The 19,090-nt window shown below is 45.1% G+C and overlaps 1 protein-coding gene across 4 annotated transcripts; it reads right to left on the bottom strand.

The window, feature by feature from the left end:
* Positions 1-369: 369 nt before the first annotated feature.
* Positions 370-13,762, bottom strand: LOC147641447 (uncharacterized). Of its 4 annotated transcripts, none has more exons than XM_086821617.1 (5): positions 13,528-13,762; positions 1,225-1,377; positions 822-1,149; positions 606-728; positions 370-509 (listed from the first exon to the last, which is right to left on the bottom strand). In XM_086821617.1, exons 1-3 carry the CDS (start codon positions 13,535-13,537, stop codon positions 947-949), a joined length of 366 nt encoding a protein of 121 aa, XP_086677743.1. In that variant the 5' UTR covers positions 13,538-13,762; the 3' UTR covers positions 370-509; positions 606-728; positions 822-946. The 4 variants fall into 4 exon arrangements, with proteins under 4 accessions (XP_086677743.1, XP_086677759.1, XP_086677752.1 ...); XM_086821633.1 differs by having other exon boundaries at positions 606-679; XM_086821626.1 differs by having other exon boundaries at positions 370-679.
* Positions 13,763-19,090: the final 5,328 nt, after the last annotated feature.

The raw sequence follows: 19,090 nt of genomic DNA, 5'->3' as shown, positions 1-19,090 counted from the left end.
ATTAGCCGTACGATCAGAAGCGCCCGGGTATTCTCTACATCTTCCTTGAAGGAATCTCCACGAGATATGGCCTCCACAAGTTGCTAGAAGGCCTCCACCAGCAGGGGGTTGAGCTCCACACAAGGAAAGATAAGAAAAAGTGAAGATTTTTGACCTATTCTACACCACAAGTAGTTCTAATCAACCAAGCTCTAGATACCATGTTGAGAAAACATGGTGCTCATGCTAGATCAAGTATGTGGAGGAAAAGAGCTCATGAAATACAAGAACAATCTCTTGCTTATTAAGTTGTTTATGAATACAACTAGGCCTTGCTCAATACAAAATGCCTCATAGCTCCACCTTTAAATAGGTGAGCAAGTGGACCTTAAGTCCATTCACACTCACACCCTTCTCTTCCCCTTCTACATAACCTTAGTCCCTTAATATCGGTGGTCATCGCTGTGGTCATCATTATCCTGGTGGTCATCCTCAAGGTCATCGCGGTCGTCCTGGTGGTCATCATTGTCCTGGTCAAGATCACCATGACAAAATAACCACCATCATCATTGTCAGATCTATATGCACCTGTCAAATTTATAAGTCTATTGTAAATACTGACATACCTGCATTTTGTTACCCACATGCGCAGCGTGTAGTTTACCACAACAAGCATCTCCTCCAAACTATCAAACCTCTTCTGCAATGCTTTAATATCATTTCCCAGCACTAAGATGGCCTTCATGATACTGCATGAGTTGCATTATGTACCCCCATTATGTACACAAATAGAGGGATGAAGAAGATACACACATCTTTGCCCACATGATGCAAAGACTTACCTCTCATTTCCATGTGACTTTGCTGAGAGCTCGTGTTGCCTAGAGGCTCTCGTCTTTCGCTGAGGAAACAGGAGGCCCTTGCCTTTTGTAGAGGAGCTCGTTGTAGCCCTTTCACTGTGGCCCTTTCACTGTGGCCCTTGATCCTGATCTGAGGTCTCTAAATGTGGCCATTGAGCTGTGTCGGGGCAAGGATAAATATGTGCAATCCTTTGCCAGGCCTCTTGTGAGGCCATGGACTCCTGAAATGCCCGGTCTCCTCTTTTTAACAAAGGGGCCGGCTTTGGCCACTGATGTTTTACTTGCAGATGTCTATTAAGCCTACTCTTCACTAAATAATTTCAATGCTTTTCCATAAGATGTATGTGCAACGAGTCAAACAAACGGGTATGTCACAAGTAAATACCTGAAGTCTCATACTTGCACCAACAAATGAACTTTTCTCCTTTCCTCAGAGGATTATGCATAAACCATAACAGCCCTCTGTACTCATCCTCTTCATAATGAACGTTGTCTACTATCATTGGAAACATAATAGTCGTCATGATGAATGTTGTCCCTGCAGAAAAACAGAAAAAGAAATCACGGCCAAATACACATCTCTCTCATGGCCTTCCGGCATCTTCTTGCATGCCAGCAGCTGCATAAATATTAACCATCTAAACATATGCTGCAGCAGCTACATTAATATTAGCCATATAGACATACGCTGAAGCATACTGTACACCAAGTCGTACTGAATGCTCAAAGCCTAATCTTCAAGGCTTCACATTTTCCATTTCACACGATCAGAAGCTGGACAATACTTCAACCATGCAAGTCTCTGACTGCAGAGACCCGAACACTTAATGTGGAGCTGAAGAACTCATATATGATGCCGAAATCATGTATGAGTCCAATGATATATATGAACTCATATATGATGCTGAAATCATAATATGAACTGCTGAGATTGCAAGGGGTATCACATGAGCTGAAGAACGGGGTGAGGCTTTAAGACGGGGATAAATAATGCAGGCAGGGCCGCTGCTACAAACACTTCTTTGATGGCGCCATACCCAACTTATATGCCAACACCCAGCGAAGTATCATGGTGGTTCCTCTGCTACTACCAGGGTAAGGGCCACCTAAGTATCATGCACCCACTGAAGTATCATGGTGGTTCCTCTGCTACTAGCAAGGTAAGGGTTGCAAATGCAGAACCAGCGTAAGGGTTGAAGATGCAGATCCATGTGAAGTATCATGGTGGTTCCTCTACTACTACCAGGGTAAGAGTCGCACATGTTTTCAGGAGGATTGCAGCTGGAGTTTATTAACACAAGAAACATTTGAATCATCACAAGCACAACCGTCTGTGCATGCTTCTCTCTCTCTCTCTCTCTCTCTCTCTCTCTCTCTCTCTCTCTCTCTCTCTCTCTCACACACACACACACACACAGCTGCACAGAGAGACTCTCTCACAAACACGAGAGAGAGAGAGAGAGAGAGAGAGAGAGAGAGAGAGAGAGGTACCCGAGTCAGCCATACATAGGCGGTGCAGTATGATCTACGCACTATGAAAAGTGTTAGGAGTCATCTCCTGTCTTTATCAAACACCAGGGCCTCTGTTGTGGGTGTGCCCGCCCTGTATAGGTGTTTTAACGGCTGTCCATACCCTCAACCGATCTCCTACGACTTCAGTACCTAATATGACTCCGTTTGAGGCATACTTTGGCAGGAAACCTGATGTCTCACACTTCCGTGTTTTTGGGAGTGATGCGTATGTACATATTCCGAAGAAGCAGAGGGGGAAGCCTGACTCCAAGTCCCGCAAGCTTGTATTTGTGGGGTATACTTCTCTTTCCAAGGGATACAAATTTTATGATCCAGATAGGAAACGAGATTGTTGTCCGGTGGTCTTTGATGAGCATGTTCCAGTCTCCACTATCGAGTAACCGCCACTTCTTGGACATCCAGAGGAGTCTGATGATGATTCCCAGACCATTGTTCCAGTTGATCAACCTCAGTCAGAACAGGAGGTTGAGCCCGCAGTTGGAGTAGAGCCCCCGCAAACGGCCGGAGGCTCCACAATCTATTCGAGTACCCAAGTGGTTGTTAGACACCCTTCGGGAGTCGGGTGTCACGGAGTTACCCTCCGAGTGGACCCCAGAGGATGGCCCTCGAAGATCACACAGAGTCCGAGACAAAAGCGCGAACAATACGGCATCTGGAAGGTTATGATGGAGTCTGTGTTGGAGTCATATGACCTTGCTGATTTCATCGTTATCGGGGTTCCACGGCCGGAAGCAGAGGAAGGGGAGTTACTGTAGATGAAGAAGGACTGAGAGGCACAGGCACAGATGTGGGATCATGTCAACGCCAGGGTCCGGTCATTTATTTTCCTCAATTGCACACCACAAGTGATCAATTACGTAAAGTACATGACGCTAGCCAGAGGCATATGGCAGCACTTGGCTTCTCTTTATAACAGGGTATCACCCATGAAGAGGATCTCCTTGGAAGTGCAGATGCGGGTTATAAACCCTGCAAAGTCTTCGACGATGCGGGAACACATTAACAAGCTCTGCAGGCTCTTCAGCAGGAAGTCCTCCAGGCTGGGAAGGAGATATCATCTGAAGACATGGCCATCACTCTGCTGTCCCACTTACCTACTCAGTATTCTGCTTTCTACTCCTCTTTGATTACGAGTGGCAGGCTCACCACCATTACCTGGGAGGAGCTTGTGCCCATGGTCTTGGACCAGGAGGAACGTTTCACGAACCCTCCTCACAGCGGAGGTTCGGAGGTCTTAACTGGCCAACGGTCGAAAGGCCGGAATAACAACAAGGGCAAAGGGAAGGCTTCACCGGAGAAGTCTTCTGAGAAGAAGCCTGACTCAGAACGCTGACTCAGAACGAGCTGACTCAGAACGAGAGAAGCTGAAGGCCGAAAGATCCTGCAATGATTGTGGGGCGAGAAAGGCCACTATTGAAGGAAGTGTCCTAAAAGCGGACTGGGAAGAGTGCTGATTCCTCAGCCTCAACTGCAAAGACTCTTGCATTTGTGCACTTAGAGATGATGGACTCCAATGCTTCATCGTCTTCGAGCAAGGAGGCAGTTGGCTTCACCACAAAGGGGATACCCGGGAATGGATTCTCGACAGTGGTGCTTCCAGGCACATGACTGCGTCCCGTGACTTCTTTATAGATCTGAAACGGCAGTCAGGTCGCATCTTTATTGGCGACAATTCCACTATTCGGATTCACAGTGAGGGCCGGATGGAGATTATTCCCGACGGCAAGGGGGCAAGCATGCTTCCCGTGTTCTTTATGTCCCTGCTCTAGGTTTTCATCTTCTATCAGTGCATGAAGTATGCAAGACTGGCTTCCGAGTGGAATTTGAGGAGCATTCAGTTGCTCTACAAGACCGTGAGACTGGCTAGGTTGTTTGGGAAGGCGGTGTGGAGAATGGTATCTACAAGCTCTCTGCACTCTCCTCATTGACAGGTTCTCAGGTCAAAGATTTGTGGCACTTTCATTTTGGCCACTTACATGTGGACGCACTGCGGCGAGCTTTCCGAGACCAGATGGTGGTTGGCTTGCCAGATGTTGGTAGTAGGCAAGGACGTTGCAGTTCTTGCATACGTGGGAAGCAGCACAGGGAATCCTTTCCCAAGCAGGCTACTAGGCGGGCTTCGAAACCATTGGAGTTGATTCACACTGACTTGTGTGGACCTCAGCAGACACCATCTTTGGGAGGATCTCTCTATTTTATGCTGCTTGTTGATGATTGTACCAGATTCACCTGGGTCTACTTTCTTTCACAGAAAGACCAAGCTTTTGCATGGTTCAAGGATTGGCACGTGATGGTGGAGAAAGAGTCTGGATTGCAGGTAAAGACTCTCAGGGCTGACAAAAGAGGTGAATTCTCCTCGACCGTATTTCTCAGATTTTGTGCAGATCATGGCATCAAGAGAGCCAATACAGGATTGTCGTCGCAAAATGGAGTTGTAGAACGCAAGAACAGGACTGTGGTGGTGGAGATGGCGAGGACCATGCTAGAGCATCGTGATCTTCCTCGTCCACTTTGGGGAGAGGCTGTGGCAACGGCTGTCCATACCCTCAACCGATCTCCGACGACTTCAGTACCTAACATGACTCCGTTTGAGGCATACTTTGGCAGGAAACCTGATGTCTCACACTTCCGTGTTTTTGGGAGTGATGCGTATGTACATATTCCGAAGAAGCAGAGGGGGAAGCTTGACTCCAAGTCCCGCAAGCTTGTATTTGTGGGGTATAGTTCTCTTTCCAAGGGATACAGATTGTATGATCCAGATAGGAACGAGATTGTTGTCAGCCGGGATGTGGTATTTGATGAGCATGTTCCAGTCTCCACTGTCAAAGGAACCGCCACTTCTTGGAGATCCAAAGGAGTCTGATGATGATTCCCAGACCATTGTTCCAGTTGATCAACCTCAGTCAGAACAAGAGGTTGGGTCCACAGCTGGAGTACAGCCCCCGCAACGGCCGGAGGCTCCACGATCTGTTCGAGTACCCAGGTGGTTGTTAGACACCCTTCGGGAGTCAAGTGTCACGGAGTTACCCTCCGAGTGGACCCAAAGGACGGCCCTCGAAGATCACATAGAGTCCGAGACAAAAGCACGAACAATTACGGCATCTGGAAGGTTATGATGGAGTTTGTGCTAGAGTCATATGACCTTGCTAATTTCATCGTTATCGGGGTTCCACGGCCAGAAGTAGAGGAAGGGGAGTTACTGTCGATGAAGAAGGACCGAGAGGCACAGGCACAGATGTGGGATCGTGTCAACGCCAGGGTCTGGTCATTTATTTTCTTCAATTGCACACCACAAGTGATCAATCACATAAAGCACATGACGCTAGCCAGAGGCATATGGCAGCACTTGGCTTCTCTTTATAACAGGGTATCACCCATGAAGAGGATCTCCTTGGAAGTGTAGATGCGGGTTATGAACCCTACAAAGTCTTCGACGATGCGGGAACACATTAACAAGCTGCAAGCTCTTCACAGCAGGAAGTCCTCCAGGCTGGGAAGGAGATATCATCTGAAGACATGGCCATCACTCTGCTGTCCCACTTGCCTGCTCAGTATTTTGCTTTCTACTCCTCTTTGATTACAAGTGGCAGGCTCATCACCATTACCTCGGAGGAGCTTGTGCCCATGGTCTTGGACCAGGAGGAACGTTTCACGAACCCTCCTCACAGCGGAGGTTCGGAGGCCTTAACTGGCCAACGGTCGAAATGCTGGAATAACAACAAGGGCAAAGGGAAGGCTTCACCGGAAAAGTCTTCTGAGAAGAAGCTTGACTCAGAATGTGAGAAGCTGAAGACCGGAAGATCCTGCAATGATTGTGGTGGCGAGAAAGGCTATTATTGGAGGAAGTGTCCTAAGCGGACTGGGAAGAGTGTTGATTCCTCAGCCTCAGCTGGCAAAGACTCCTACATTTGTGCACTTAGAGATGATGGACTCCGATGCTTCATCGTCTTCGAGCGAGGACGCAGTTGGCTTCACCGCGCGAAGGATACCCGGGAATGGATTCTTCACAGTGGTGCTTCCAAGCACATGACTTCGTTCCGTGACTTCTTTATGGATCTGAAACGGCAGTCAAGTCGCATCTTTACTCGCGACAATTCTACTATTCCAATTCACAGTGAGGGCCGGATGGAGATTATTCCCGAACGGCAAGGGGGGCAAGCATGCTTCCCGTGTTCTTTATGTCCCTGCTCTGGGTTTTCATCTTCTGTCAGTGCATGAAGCATGCAAGACTGGCTTTCGGGTGGAATTTGAGGAGCATTCAGTTGCTCTATGGGACCATGAGACTGGCCAGGTTGTTTGGGAAGGCGGTGTGGAGAATGGTATCTACAAGCTCTTTGCACTCTCCTCATTGACAGGTTCTCAGGTCGGAGATTTGTGGCACTTTCGTTTTGGCCACTTACATGTGGACGCACTGCGGCGAGCTTTCCAAGACTAGATGGTGGTTGGCTTGCCAGATGTTGGTAGTAGGCAAGGACGTTGCAGTTCTTGCATACGTGGGAAGCAGCACAGGGAATCCTTTCCCAAGCAAGCTACAGGCGGGCTTCGAAACCATTGGAGTTGATTCACACTGACTTGTGTGAACCTCAGCAGACACCATCTTTGGGAGGATCTCTCTATTTTATGCTGCTTATTGATGATTGTACCAGATTCACGTGGGTCTACTTTCTTTCACAGAAAGACCAAGCTTTTGCATGGTTCAAGGATTGGCACGTGATGGTGGAGAAAGAGTCTGGATTGCAGGTAAAGACTCTCACGGCTGACAAAAGAGGTGAATTCTCCTCAACCGTATTTATCAGATTTTGTGTAGATCATGGCATCAAGAGGGCCAGTACAGGATCACCTTCTTTGGAGAAAGGAGTTGTAGAACGCAAGAACAAGACTGTGGTGGTGGAGATGGCGAGGACTTTGGGGAGAGGCTGTGGCAACAGCTGTCCATACCCTCAACCGATCTCCTACGACTTCAGTACCTAATATGACTCCGTTTGAGGCATACTTTGGCAGGAAACCTGATGTCTCACACTTCCGTGTTTTTGGGAGTGATGCGTATGTACATATTCCGAAGAAGCAGAGGGGGAAGCTTGACTCCAAGTCCCGCAAGCTTGTATTTGTGGAGTATAATTCTCTTTCCAAGGGATACAGATTGTATGATCCAGATAGGAACAAGATTGTTGTCAGCCGGTGGTCTTTGATGAGCGTGTTCCAGTCTCCACTATCGAGGAACCACCACTTCTTAGAGATCCAGAGGAGTTTGATGATGATTCCCAGACCATTGTTCCAGTTGATCAACCTCAGTCAGAATAGGAGGTTGAGCCCGCAGCTGGAGTAGAGCCCCCGCAACGGCCAGAGGCTCCACGATATGTTCGAGTACCCAGGTGGTTGTTAGACACCCTTCAGGAGTCAGGTGTCACGGAGTTACCCTCCGAGTGGACCACAGAGGACGGCCCTCGAAGATCACACAAAGTCCGAGACAAAAGCACGAACATTTACTGCATCTGGAAGGTTATGATGGAGTCTGTGCTGGAGTCATATGACCTTGCTGATTTCATCATTATCGGGGTTCCATGGCCAGAAGCAGAGGAAGAGGAGTTACTGTCGATGAAGAAGGACCGAGAGGCACAGGCACAGATGTGGGATCGTGTCAACGCCAAGGTCCGGTCATTTATTTTCCTCAATTGCACACCACAAGTGATCAATCACGTAAAGCACATGACGCTGGCCAGAGGCATATGGCAGCACTTGGCTTCTCTTTATAACAAGGTATCACCCATGAAGAGGATCTCCTTGGAAGTGCAGATGCGGGTTATGAACCCTGCAAAGTCTTCGACGATGCGGGAACACATTAACAAGCTGCAGGCTCTTCAGCAGGAAGTCCTCCAGGCTGGGAAGGAGATAAAGACATGGACATCACTCTGCTGTCCCACTTGCATGCTCAGTATTCTGCTTTCTACTCCTCTTTGATTACGAGTGGCAGGCTCAGCACCATTACCTGGGAGGAGCTTGTGCCCATGGTCTTGGACCAGGAGGAACGTTTCACGAACCCTCCTCACAGCGGAGGTTCGGAGGCCTTAACTGGCCAACGGTCGAAAGGCTGGAATAACAACAAGGGCAAAGGGAAGGCTTCACCGGAGAAGTCTTCTGAGAAGAAGCCTGACTCAGAAGACGAGCGAAGCTGAAGGTCGAAAGATCCTGCAATGATTGTGGCGACAGAGGCCATTATTGGAGGAAGTGTCCTAAGCGGACTAGGAAGAGTGCTGATTCCTCAACCTCAGCTGCAAAGACTCTTGCATTTGTGCACTTAGAGATGATGGACTCCGATGCTTCATCGTCTTCGAGCCAGGAGGCAGTTCGCTTCACCGCACGAAGGATACCCAAGAATGGATTCTTGACAATGGTGCTTCCAGGCACATGACTCCGTTCCGTAACTTCTTTATGGATCTGAAACGGCAGTCAGGTAGCATCTTTACTGGCGACAATTCCACTTTTCCGATTCACAGTGAGGGCTGGATGGAGATTATTCCCGAACGGCAAGGGGGCTAACACAATGAGCAAGTGGGTCTATTTATAGCCCTTGGAATACATGGGGAACTGGCCGACTGCGTCATAAATGCCTTAAATGCTATTTAATTCATATCCGACTGGTCCTCCTCCTTGCGCCTGATGCTGCCCCTATCTGCTGGTTCAGCCGACCACGTCTATGGGCAGCCGACACCACCTGTCCTGCAGCAGCCGACACACTTCTGGCACTGCTGATGTCAGCCGACAGTCCTTTCTGGCAGCCAGCTGACTGCATCACCCCTCCATGATCCCAATTGTCCTGCTCCAAGTCCACCACCACAGATGCTACACTTGAGGTTCCTAAATTCTAGTTCTTCCTATCTTTTATTGGCTCATACTCTTTATCTGGCTGCCTCTTCTGGATGTAGCCCTAAAAATGTCCATGGCATCTATGATGCACATGACATCTGCTCTGGGTTTTCATCTTCTGTCAATGCATGAAGTATGCAAGACTAGCTTCCGAGTGGAATTTGAGGAGCATTCAGTTGCTCTACGGGACCGTGAGACTAGCCAGGTTGTTTGGGAAGGCGGTGTAGAGAATGGTATCTACAAGCTCTCTGCACTCTCCTCATTGACAGGTTCTCAGGTCGGAGATTTGTGGCACTTTCGTTTTGGCCACTTACATGTGGACGCACTGTCCGAGCAACGAGCTTTCTGAGACCAGATGATGGTTGGCTTGCCAGATGTTGGTAGTAGGCAAGGACGTTGCAGTTCTTGCATACGTGGGAAGCAGCACAAGAAATCCTTTCCCAAGCAGGCTACCGGGCAGGCTTCGAAACCATTGGAGTTGATTCACACTGACTTGTGTGGACCTCAGCAGACACCATCTTTGGGAGGATCTCTCTATTTTATGCTGCTTGTTGATGATTGTACCAGATTCACGTGGGTCTACTTTCTTTCACAGAAAGACCAATCTTTTGCACAGTTCAAGGATTGGCACGTGATGGTGGAGAAAGAGTCTGGATTGCAGGTAAAGACTCTCAGGGCTGACAAAAGAGGTGAATTCTCCTCGATCGTATTTCTCAGATTTTGTGCAGATCATGGCATCAAGAGGGCCAATACAGGATCGTCGTCGCAAAATGGAGTTGTAGAACGCAAGAACAGGACTGTGGTGGTGGAGATGGCGAGGACCATGCTAGAGCATCGTGATCTTCCTCGTCCACTTTGGGGAGAGGCTGTGGCAACGGCTGTCCATACCCTCAACTGATCTCCGACGACTTCAGTACCTAATATGACTCCGTTTGAGGCATACTTTGGCAGGAAACCTGATGTTTCACACTTCCGTGTTTTTGGGAGTGATGCGTATGTACATATTTCGAAGAAGCAGAGGGGAAAGCTTGACTCCAAGTCCCGCAAGCTTGTATTTGTGGGGTATAATTCTCTTTCCAAGGGATACAGATTGTATGATCCAGATAGGAACGAGATTGTTGTCAGCCGGGATGTGGTATTTGATGAGCATGTTCCAGTCTCCACTGTCAAAGGAACCGCCACTTCTTGGAGATCCAAAGGAGTCTGATGATGATTCCCATACCATTGTTCCAGTTGATCAACCTCAGTCAAAAAACAGGAGGTTGAGCCCGCAGCTGAAGTAGAGCCCCCGCAACGGCCGGAGGCTCCACGATCTGTTCGAGTACCCAGGTGGTTGTTAGACACCCTTCAGGAGTCAGGTTTCACGGAGTTACCCCTCGAGTGGACCATAGAGGATGGCCCTCGAAGATCACACAGAATCCGAGACAAAAGCACTACAGCGGGGCTTCTTCAGGTAAACTATGCTTTGATGTCTCGTATTATGCGGGACAAGGAGCCCACTTCTGTAAAGGAAGCCCTTTCACATGATAGTTGGAGGAAAGCCATGCAGGCGGAACTTGATGCCATCGAGAAGAACAACACATGGGAGTTGGTTCCGAGGCAGTCGAAACGGTCAGTCATTGGTGTCAAATGGGTCTTTAAGACCAAATATGCGTCAGATGGGTCGATGGACAGACACAAAGCCAGACTGGTGGCTAAAGGTTATGCTCAACGGCCAGGCATCGACTACAAGGATACCTTTGCACCGCCAGCACGGATGACCACGATTCGGACCCTGTTCGTGCCCTTGCTTCTTCTCAGAGGTTGCCCGTGTATCAAATGGATGTAAAATCTGCGTTCCTTAATGGTGACCTACAGGAGGAGGTGTATGTTGAGCAGCCTCCAGGCTTTGTTGTTTCAAAATCAGAAGGGAAGGTTTACATGTTACGTAAGGCCTTGTATGGTCTTAAGCAAGCTCCCAGGGCTTGGAATCAGAAGATTGATTCCTTCTTTGTTCAGACTGGATTTCAGAGATCGGTGTTGCAGATCCTAACCTATATCTCTTTCGAGAACGCGGCATGGTCACGATTATCATCCTTTATGTGGATGATCTCATTCTCACCGGGCGGTCATGTGGAGCACATTGGTGTGACGAAGGCTGCCTTGTCAAAGGAGTTTGAGATGACCGATTTAGGCTTACTCCACTTCTTTTTGGGATTGGAGATCTGGCAGACCCAGAGGGGGTTTTTCGTCTCTCAATAGCGGTATGTTCATGAGTTGCTTGAGGCCTTTGGGATGGAGAACTGCAGGCCTATTACTTCACCAATGGATCCAAACACAAAGTTAACCTTTAATGATCCTTGTGAGCCAGTTGATGCCTCGCAGTACCGGAAGTTGATTGGTGAACACCAGATTGGACTTGAGCTTCTCCGTGGGACTGTTGAGCTCTTTTATGCAGACACCATTGAAGTCTCATTGAGACGCAGGATTGCAGATCTTGCGGTATCTACAGAGTACGAAGGATCTAGGACTCTTTTACACAGGAGGGGATGGAGTCAGACTCCAAGGTTGGAGTGACTCATATTAGGGAGGAGATCTAGACACGAGGAGATCTACTTCACGTTACAGTTTTACCCTCGGCTCAGGAGCAGTTTCTTGGAGCAGTAAGAGGCAGCCAACTATTGCCCTGTCTTCGACAGAGGCAGAGTACCGGGCTGCCTGTGGTGCTGCTTGCGAGGTTGTGTGGTTGCGAAGGCTGCTAGGCGAGATTGGGTTTCCACAAAAGGAGCCCACAGTCATCTAGTGCGATAACCAGAGTTGTATAGCTATTGCTCGGAACCCGATCTTCCATGCCCGGACCAAGCACAGAGATACAGTATCACTTTGTACGTGAGAAGATCTTGGCTGGTGACATCTTGCTACTTTATTGTTTGACGGAGAACAATGAGGCGGACCTCTTTACGAAGTCTCTACCTCAGGCTACGCTTAGGCGGGCACTCCAGCTCCCTTGGGTTGATTTCACAGCTAGGAGCTGAGAGGGGGTGTTAGAAGTCATCTCCTGTCTTTATCAGACACCAGGGCCTCTGTTGTGGGTGTGCCCGCCCTGTATAGGTGTTTTATCATTTTTCCTCACTCCTCGTATTTTTTCCCCATTTTTTTCCATTTTTCCATGGTGTGGATGGATGCCACATGCTAGCAGAAGCCCCTAATGCTGGTGGCCGACTGCACTCATGTGTTCCTAGAGGCTGGCCGACCTGATAAGAGGAGGTCGTGGAGTTTTTCTAATGTTGGCCGACTGACTTTGTCCAGTCGTGGAGGGCTGGTGGGTGCTCATGCGTTGGCCGACTGCATCCATGGGGCCATATAAAAAGGCCCCATGATCCCCACTATGTATTCATTCAGTTTTCCTCGGGATCTTGTGTATAGAGAAGAGTTTACACGCCTATCTCTTTGTGTTTCTTGTGCTGTCTATTTTCTGCACTCTACTTGCTCTTGTGGTCCCAAGTTTGGTTATCATTTCCACTGCGTAGTTTGACAAAAAGAACTATGATCTATGCGCTATGTTCTATGCACTATGAACTATATACTCACTATGAACAATGAACAGGGATGGATATGATGAGCTCCCCACATCCCTCTTGTGTGATGTTGGGAAGCAGTAGTCCACCACCCCCCTTGTGGCACCTCCCTACCTTGGAACAAGTTTCTATTTTTTGAAATTTCAACAGCCTTCCATCCCTCTTTCATCAGCTACATTTAGATCATCATCGTCATCATGTGTGTTAGTCTAGGCTATGCGCTTATTGTGCGTTCTCTCTCTCTCTCTCTCTCTCTCTCTCTCTCTCTCTCTCTCTCTCTCTCTCTCTCTCTATATATATATATATATATATATATATATATATATATATATATATATATATATATATATATATATATATATATATATATATAGATATATACACATACATACGTATATATATATATGTGTGTGTGTGTGTGTGTGTGTGTGTGTGTGTGTCTGTATACTTGCACCAACAAATGAACTTTTCTCCTTTCCTTAGAGGATTATGCATAAACCATAACAGTCCTCTGTACTCATCCTCTCCATAATGAACGTTGTCTACTATCATTGGAAACGTAATAGTCGTCACGATGAATGTTGTCCCTGCAGAAAAACAGAAAAAGTAATCACAGCCAAATACACCTCTCTCATGGCCTTCCGGCATCTTCTTGCATGCCAGCACCTGCATAAATATTAGCCATATAAACATATGCTGCAGCAGCTGCATTAATATTACCCATATAGACATACGCTGAAGCATAATGTACACCAAGTCGTACTGAATGCTCAAAGCCTAATCTTCAAGGCTTCACATTTTCCATTTCACATGATCAAAAGATGGACAATACTTCAACCATGCAAGTCTGACTGCAGAGACCCGAACGCTTAATGTGGAGCTGAAGAACTCATATATGATGCCGAAATCATGTATGAGTCCAATGATATATGAACTCATATATGATGCTAAAATCATAATATGAACTGCTGAGATCCGAACGCTTAATGTGGAGCTGAAGAACTCATATATGATGCCGAAATCATGTATGAGTCCAATGATATATGAACTCATATATGATGCTGAAATCATAATATGAACTGCTGAGATTGCAAGGGGTATCACATGAGCTGAAGAATGGGGTGAGGCTTTAAGACGGGGACAAATAATGCAGGCAGGGCCGCTGCTAAAAACACTTCTTTGATGGCGCCATACCCAACTCATATGCCAACACCCACCGAAGTATCATGGTGGTTCCTTTGCTACTACCAGGGTAAGGGCCACCGAAGTATCATGCACCCACTTAAGTATCATGGTGGTTCCTCTGCTACTAGCATTGCAAATGCGGATCCATGCGAAGTATCATGGTGGTTCCTCTGCTACTACCAGGGTAAGAGTCGCACATGTTTTCAGGAGGATTGCAGCTGGAGTTTCTTAACACAAGAAACCTTTGAATCATCACAAGCACAACCATCTGTGCATGCTTCTCTCTCTCTCTCTCTCTCTCTCTCTCTCTCTCTCTCTCTCTCTCTCACACACACACACACACACACACAGCTGCACAGAGAGACTCTCTCACAAACACAAAAGAGAGAGAGAGAGAGAGAGAGAGAGAGAGAGAGGGGTACCGCAGTGCAGGATGATCTACGCACTATGAAAAGAACTCTGATCTATGAGCTATGTTCTATGCACTTTGAACTATACTAGTATTGCACCCGCGCGTTGCTGCGGGCCGACCAAGGTTCCAGAAAAGAACTATTCCCTCTCTACAACCATCTCTCTCTCTCTCTCTCTCTCACACACACACACACACACACATGCCCTCTCCCTCTCTCTGTCACGTACACACACTCTCAAATGTTGAAACTCTCTCTCTCTCTCTCTCTCTCACATGCACACACATATACACACCTGCTCTCTCTCTCTCTCTCACACACACACACACACACATGCACACACTCCCTCTCTCTTCTTACACTCTCCCACACATAGAAGCGCTCTCTCTCTCTCTCTCTCTCTCTCTCTCTCTCTCTCTCTCTCTCTCTCTTTCAATCTCTCTCTCTCTCTCTCTCTCTCTCTCTTTCTCACGCACACATTCACATATGTAAATATATAGTATATACAATATTATGTTTGAGATACATAAACCTATACATAGACACATATACTTATACATATATACATGTATTTAAAAATATAAATACAAACATCGACATAATTTAATTAATTTTGATTAAATTTTAATGTGCGGAGATGGGTGATAAGTTGTGCTCTCTCTCTCTCTCTCTCTCTCTCACACACACACACACATGCACATGCACATGACCCTCTCCCTCTCTCTGCCACGTACACACACTCTCAAATGTTGAAACTCTCTCTCTCTCTTCTCACATGCACACACATATACACACCTGCTCTCTCTCTCTCTCTCTCTCTCTCTCTCTCACACACACACACACACACATGCACACACTCCCTCTCTCTTCTTACACTCTCCCACACATAGAAGCGCTCTCTCTCTCTCTCTCTCTCTCTCTCTCTCTCTCTCTCTCTCACGCACACATACACATATGTAAATATATAGTATATACAATATTATGTTTTAGATACATAAGCCTATACATAGACACATATACTTATACATATATACATGTATTTAAAAATATAAATACAAACATCAACATAATTTAATTAATTTTGATTAAATTTTAATGTGCGGAGATGGGTGATACTTTTAAATATATAGATAGATATATCATACACACATTTAAACACACACACACACACACACACACAAACATAAATATCTATATATATATACATACATATGTATGTATGTATATATAAATGTAAATAAAAACACACACACATGTATACACACATATACATATATGTTTTCTATTTAATTTATATTTTATTAAAAGATACTTTTTATTCTCTTTCTCTCTCTTTTCACCCTCCCTCATTATCTCTCTCTCTCTCTCTCTCTCTCTCTCTCTCTCTCTCTCTCTCAAGCACATTCTACACAGATGCAAATGTACGCACATGCATGCATATACGCTCTCTCTCTCTCTCTCTCTCTCTCTCTCTCTCTCTCTCACACACACACACACACACACACACACACACACATGTACACACCGCACATACACTAATGAAAACACATACTATCTCCTCCCACACACACTCTCTCCTACAGAGAAATTCTCAGCCTCTCTCTCTCTCTCTCTCTCTCTCTCTCTCTCTCATGCACACACACACACACACACTCTCTCTCTCTCTCTCTCTTCACGCACACTCTCTCACATAGAAACTCTCTCTCTCTCTCTCTCTCACACACACACACACACACACACTTAAATAGATTTACACACATATATATAATTTTAATTAATTAAATTTTAGATTAAATTTTAATGGTAGGGATTAGTGGTGAGGTGTGCTCACTCTCAAATAAATGCATCTTTCATGTAATCTCTCTCTCTCTCTCTCTCTCTCTCTCTCTCTCCTCTCACACACACACACACACACACACACACACACACACTCAATTCATACATCCACCTATAATCATAATAGACCATACAATTATCTTGTCAACTCAACTCATACATCCACCTATAATCGTAATAGACCATAAAGTTATCTATACTTCACCATTGTGGAGTAGCAAACCATTCAACGGCTAGTGCAACCTTTTTTATTTTGTGCTCTTACAAAATGACTACCAAAACGACTCACATCTATGGTCCTCACAAACAACTACCATCAAAAACTTTACTTTAACATTTGTACACTTGGACATTGTCTCTCGTAAATGGTGTGCACCAAGGATGATCCTTCTTAGCCCCATGATGCCATCCATCAAACAACTATTTTTTATCCCTTGTGATTAGGTTAGGGTGGGTGACTGACTACAACCATAAACATATGACTCAATGTCCATTTTGTTAATTATCTCATGTAAATAGTTGATGTTATGAGATTTTTATCGTTAGACAACTCTTTTTAATAAGTCTTTTTACATGCATAACCATATAGGTAAAGACATAAATCAAAAAGTCATATGGCCAATACTTATAGGTGAAAATGTATAAAACATATAGGTGTAGAAATAAATAAAAATTCATTTAGCTAATCATTATATTAGGGTTTTCATACCTAATGTCCATGGTTAAGATATAAAACCCTAATGGCCTAATGCTTGCCTATAAATTTGAACACTCAAAAACCCTAATGGCTACTACTGCCTATATGCACATGCACATGCACACTATTTATATATACATGTTTTTTCTTTAAATGCCTTAGAAAAAAGAGAGTCTTTCGTCGTAATTAACTATTTTCGATCCTGTTGAGGCATAATTGTTAAAAGAAAAACATCGTTTCATTTTCTAGGGAAATTTTTAAATGATCAAATATTTTATTTTTTTCTCAAAAGCACGCGCATTTTATCTCTAAAAATACTATTTTTCCCTACAATATTATGTTTTAGATACATAAACCTATATATAGACACATATACTTATACATATATACATGTATTTAAAAATATAAATACAAACATCGACATAATTTAATTAATTTTGAATAAATTTTAATGTGCGGAGATGGGTGATAAGTTGTGGTCACTTTTAAATATATAGATAGATATATCATACACACATCGAAACACACACACACACACACACACACACACAAACATATATATGTATATATATATACATACATATGTATGTATGTATATATAAATGTAAATAAAAACACACACACATATACATATATGTTTTCTATTTAATTTATATTTTATTAAAAGATACTTTTTATTCTCTTTCTCTCTCTTTTCACCCTCCCTCATTACATCTCTCTCTCTCTCTCTCTCTAGGTCTGCCCCATCTCACTCTCTCTCTCAAGCACATTCTACACATAGATGCAGATGTACACACATGCATGCATATACTCTCTCTCAAGCACATTCTACACATAGATGCAGATGTACACACATGCATGCATATACTCTCTCTCTCTCTCTCTCTCTCTCTCTCTCTCTCTCTCACACACACACACACACACACACACACACACACACACACACATGTACACACCGCACATACATTAATCTAAACGCACACTCTTCCTCCCACACAAACTATCTCCTACGTAGAAATTATCTGTCGTCTCTCTCTCTCTCTCTCTCACACACACACACACATGTACACACCGCACATACACTAATGAAAACACACACTATCTCCTCCCACACAAACTATCTCTTACATAGAAATTCTCAGCCTCTCTCTCTCTCTCTCTCTCACACACACACACACACTCTCTCTCTCTTCACGCACACTCTCTCACATAGAAACTCTCATGCACACACACACACACACTCTCTCTCTTCACGCACTGTCTCTCTCTCATGCACACACACATACACTCTCTCTCTTCACGCACTCTCTCACATAGAAACTCTCTCTCTCTCTCTCTCTCACACACACACACACACACTTAAATAGATTTACACATATATATAATTTTAATTAATTAAATTTTAGATTAAATTTTAATGGTAGGGATGAGTGGTGAGGTGTACTCACTCTCAAATGAATGCATCTTTCATGTAATCTCTCTCTCTCTCTCTCTCTCTCACACACACACACACACACATGTACACTATTTATATATACATGCTTACATACCTATAGATACACATACATACATAATATATATGTGTGTGTGTATCTATGGGCTATAGCTAGTGAGGCTGGGCTATAGCTGATTGTACTATGGCAAGGTAGTAGGCTATAGTTGTACTAAGAGTGTGGCTATAATTGGATTATGACTGGGCTATGACTAGAGATGTCTGGGCTATGGATGGATGACATATAGCTGGACTATTGCTAGGCTATAGATGGCCTATAGCTGAACCTGTTAGAATTCGTGGTGCTCATTCTAGATCAAGTGTGTGTGGAGAGGAGAGACTCACAAAATACAAGAAAAATATCTTGCTTATTAAGTTGCTCAAATACAACTAGGCTTCTTGCTCAATACAAATTGCCTTCTAGCTCCACCTTTAAATAGATGAGCTAGTGGACCTTAAGTCCCTTCACACTCACACCCTTCGCTTCCCCTTTTACATAACCTTAGTCTCTTAATACCCCCCCTCAATACCAACTATGAAAGAATGGAATAGGTGGTATTGGACATAGGATGCCTTTATAACATTAGGCGTACAAGGTTTGGAATATAGGTGGTGTGGTTTATCTAGGACTTACAACTATGTTCCTAGAGCCTTAGAGGCTAAAACAATGATGCCAT

The sequence above is a fragment of the Cibotium barometz genome, chromosome 2 (genome assembly GCF_041138505.1).
Source record: "Cibotium barometz isolate CiBa-2024 chromosome 2, ASM4113850v1, whole genome shotgun sequence".
Taxonomy (NCBI): domain Eukaryota; kingdom Viridiplantae; phylum Streptophyta; class Polypodiopsida; order Cyatheales; family Cibotiaceae; genus Cibotium; species Cibotium barometz.
Note: the sequence above shows the minus strand (reverse complement) of the source record. Positions and strands in the feature narration are given on the sequence as shown.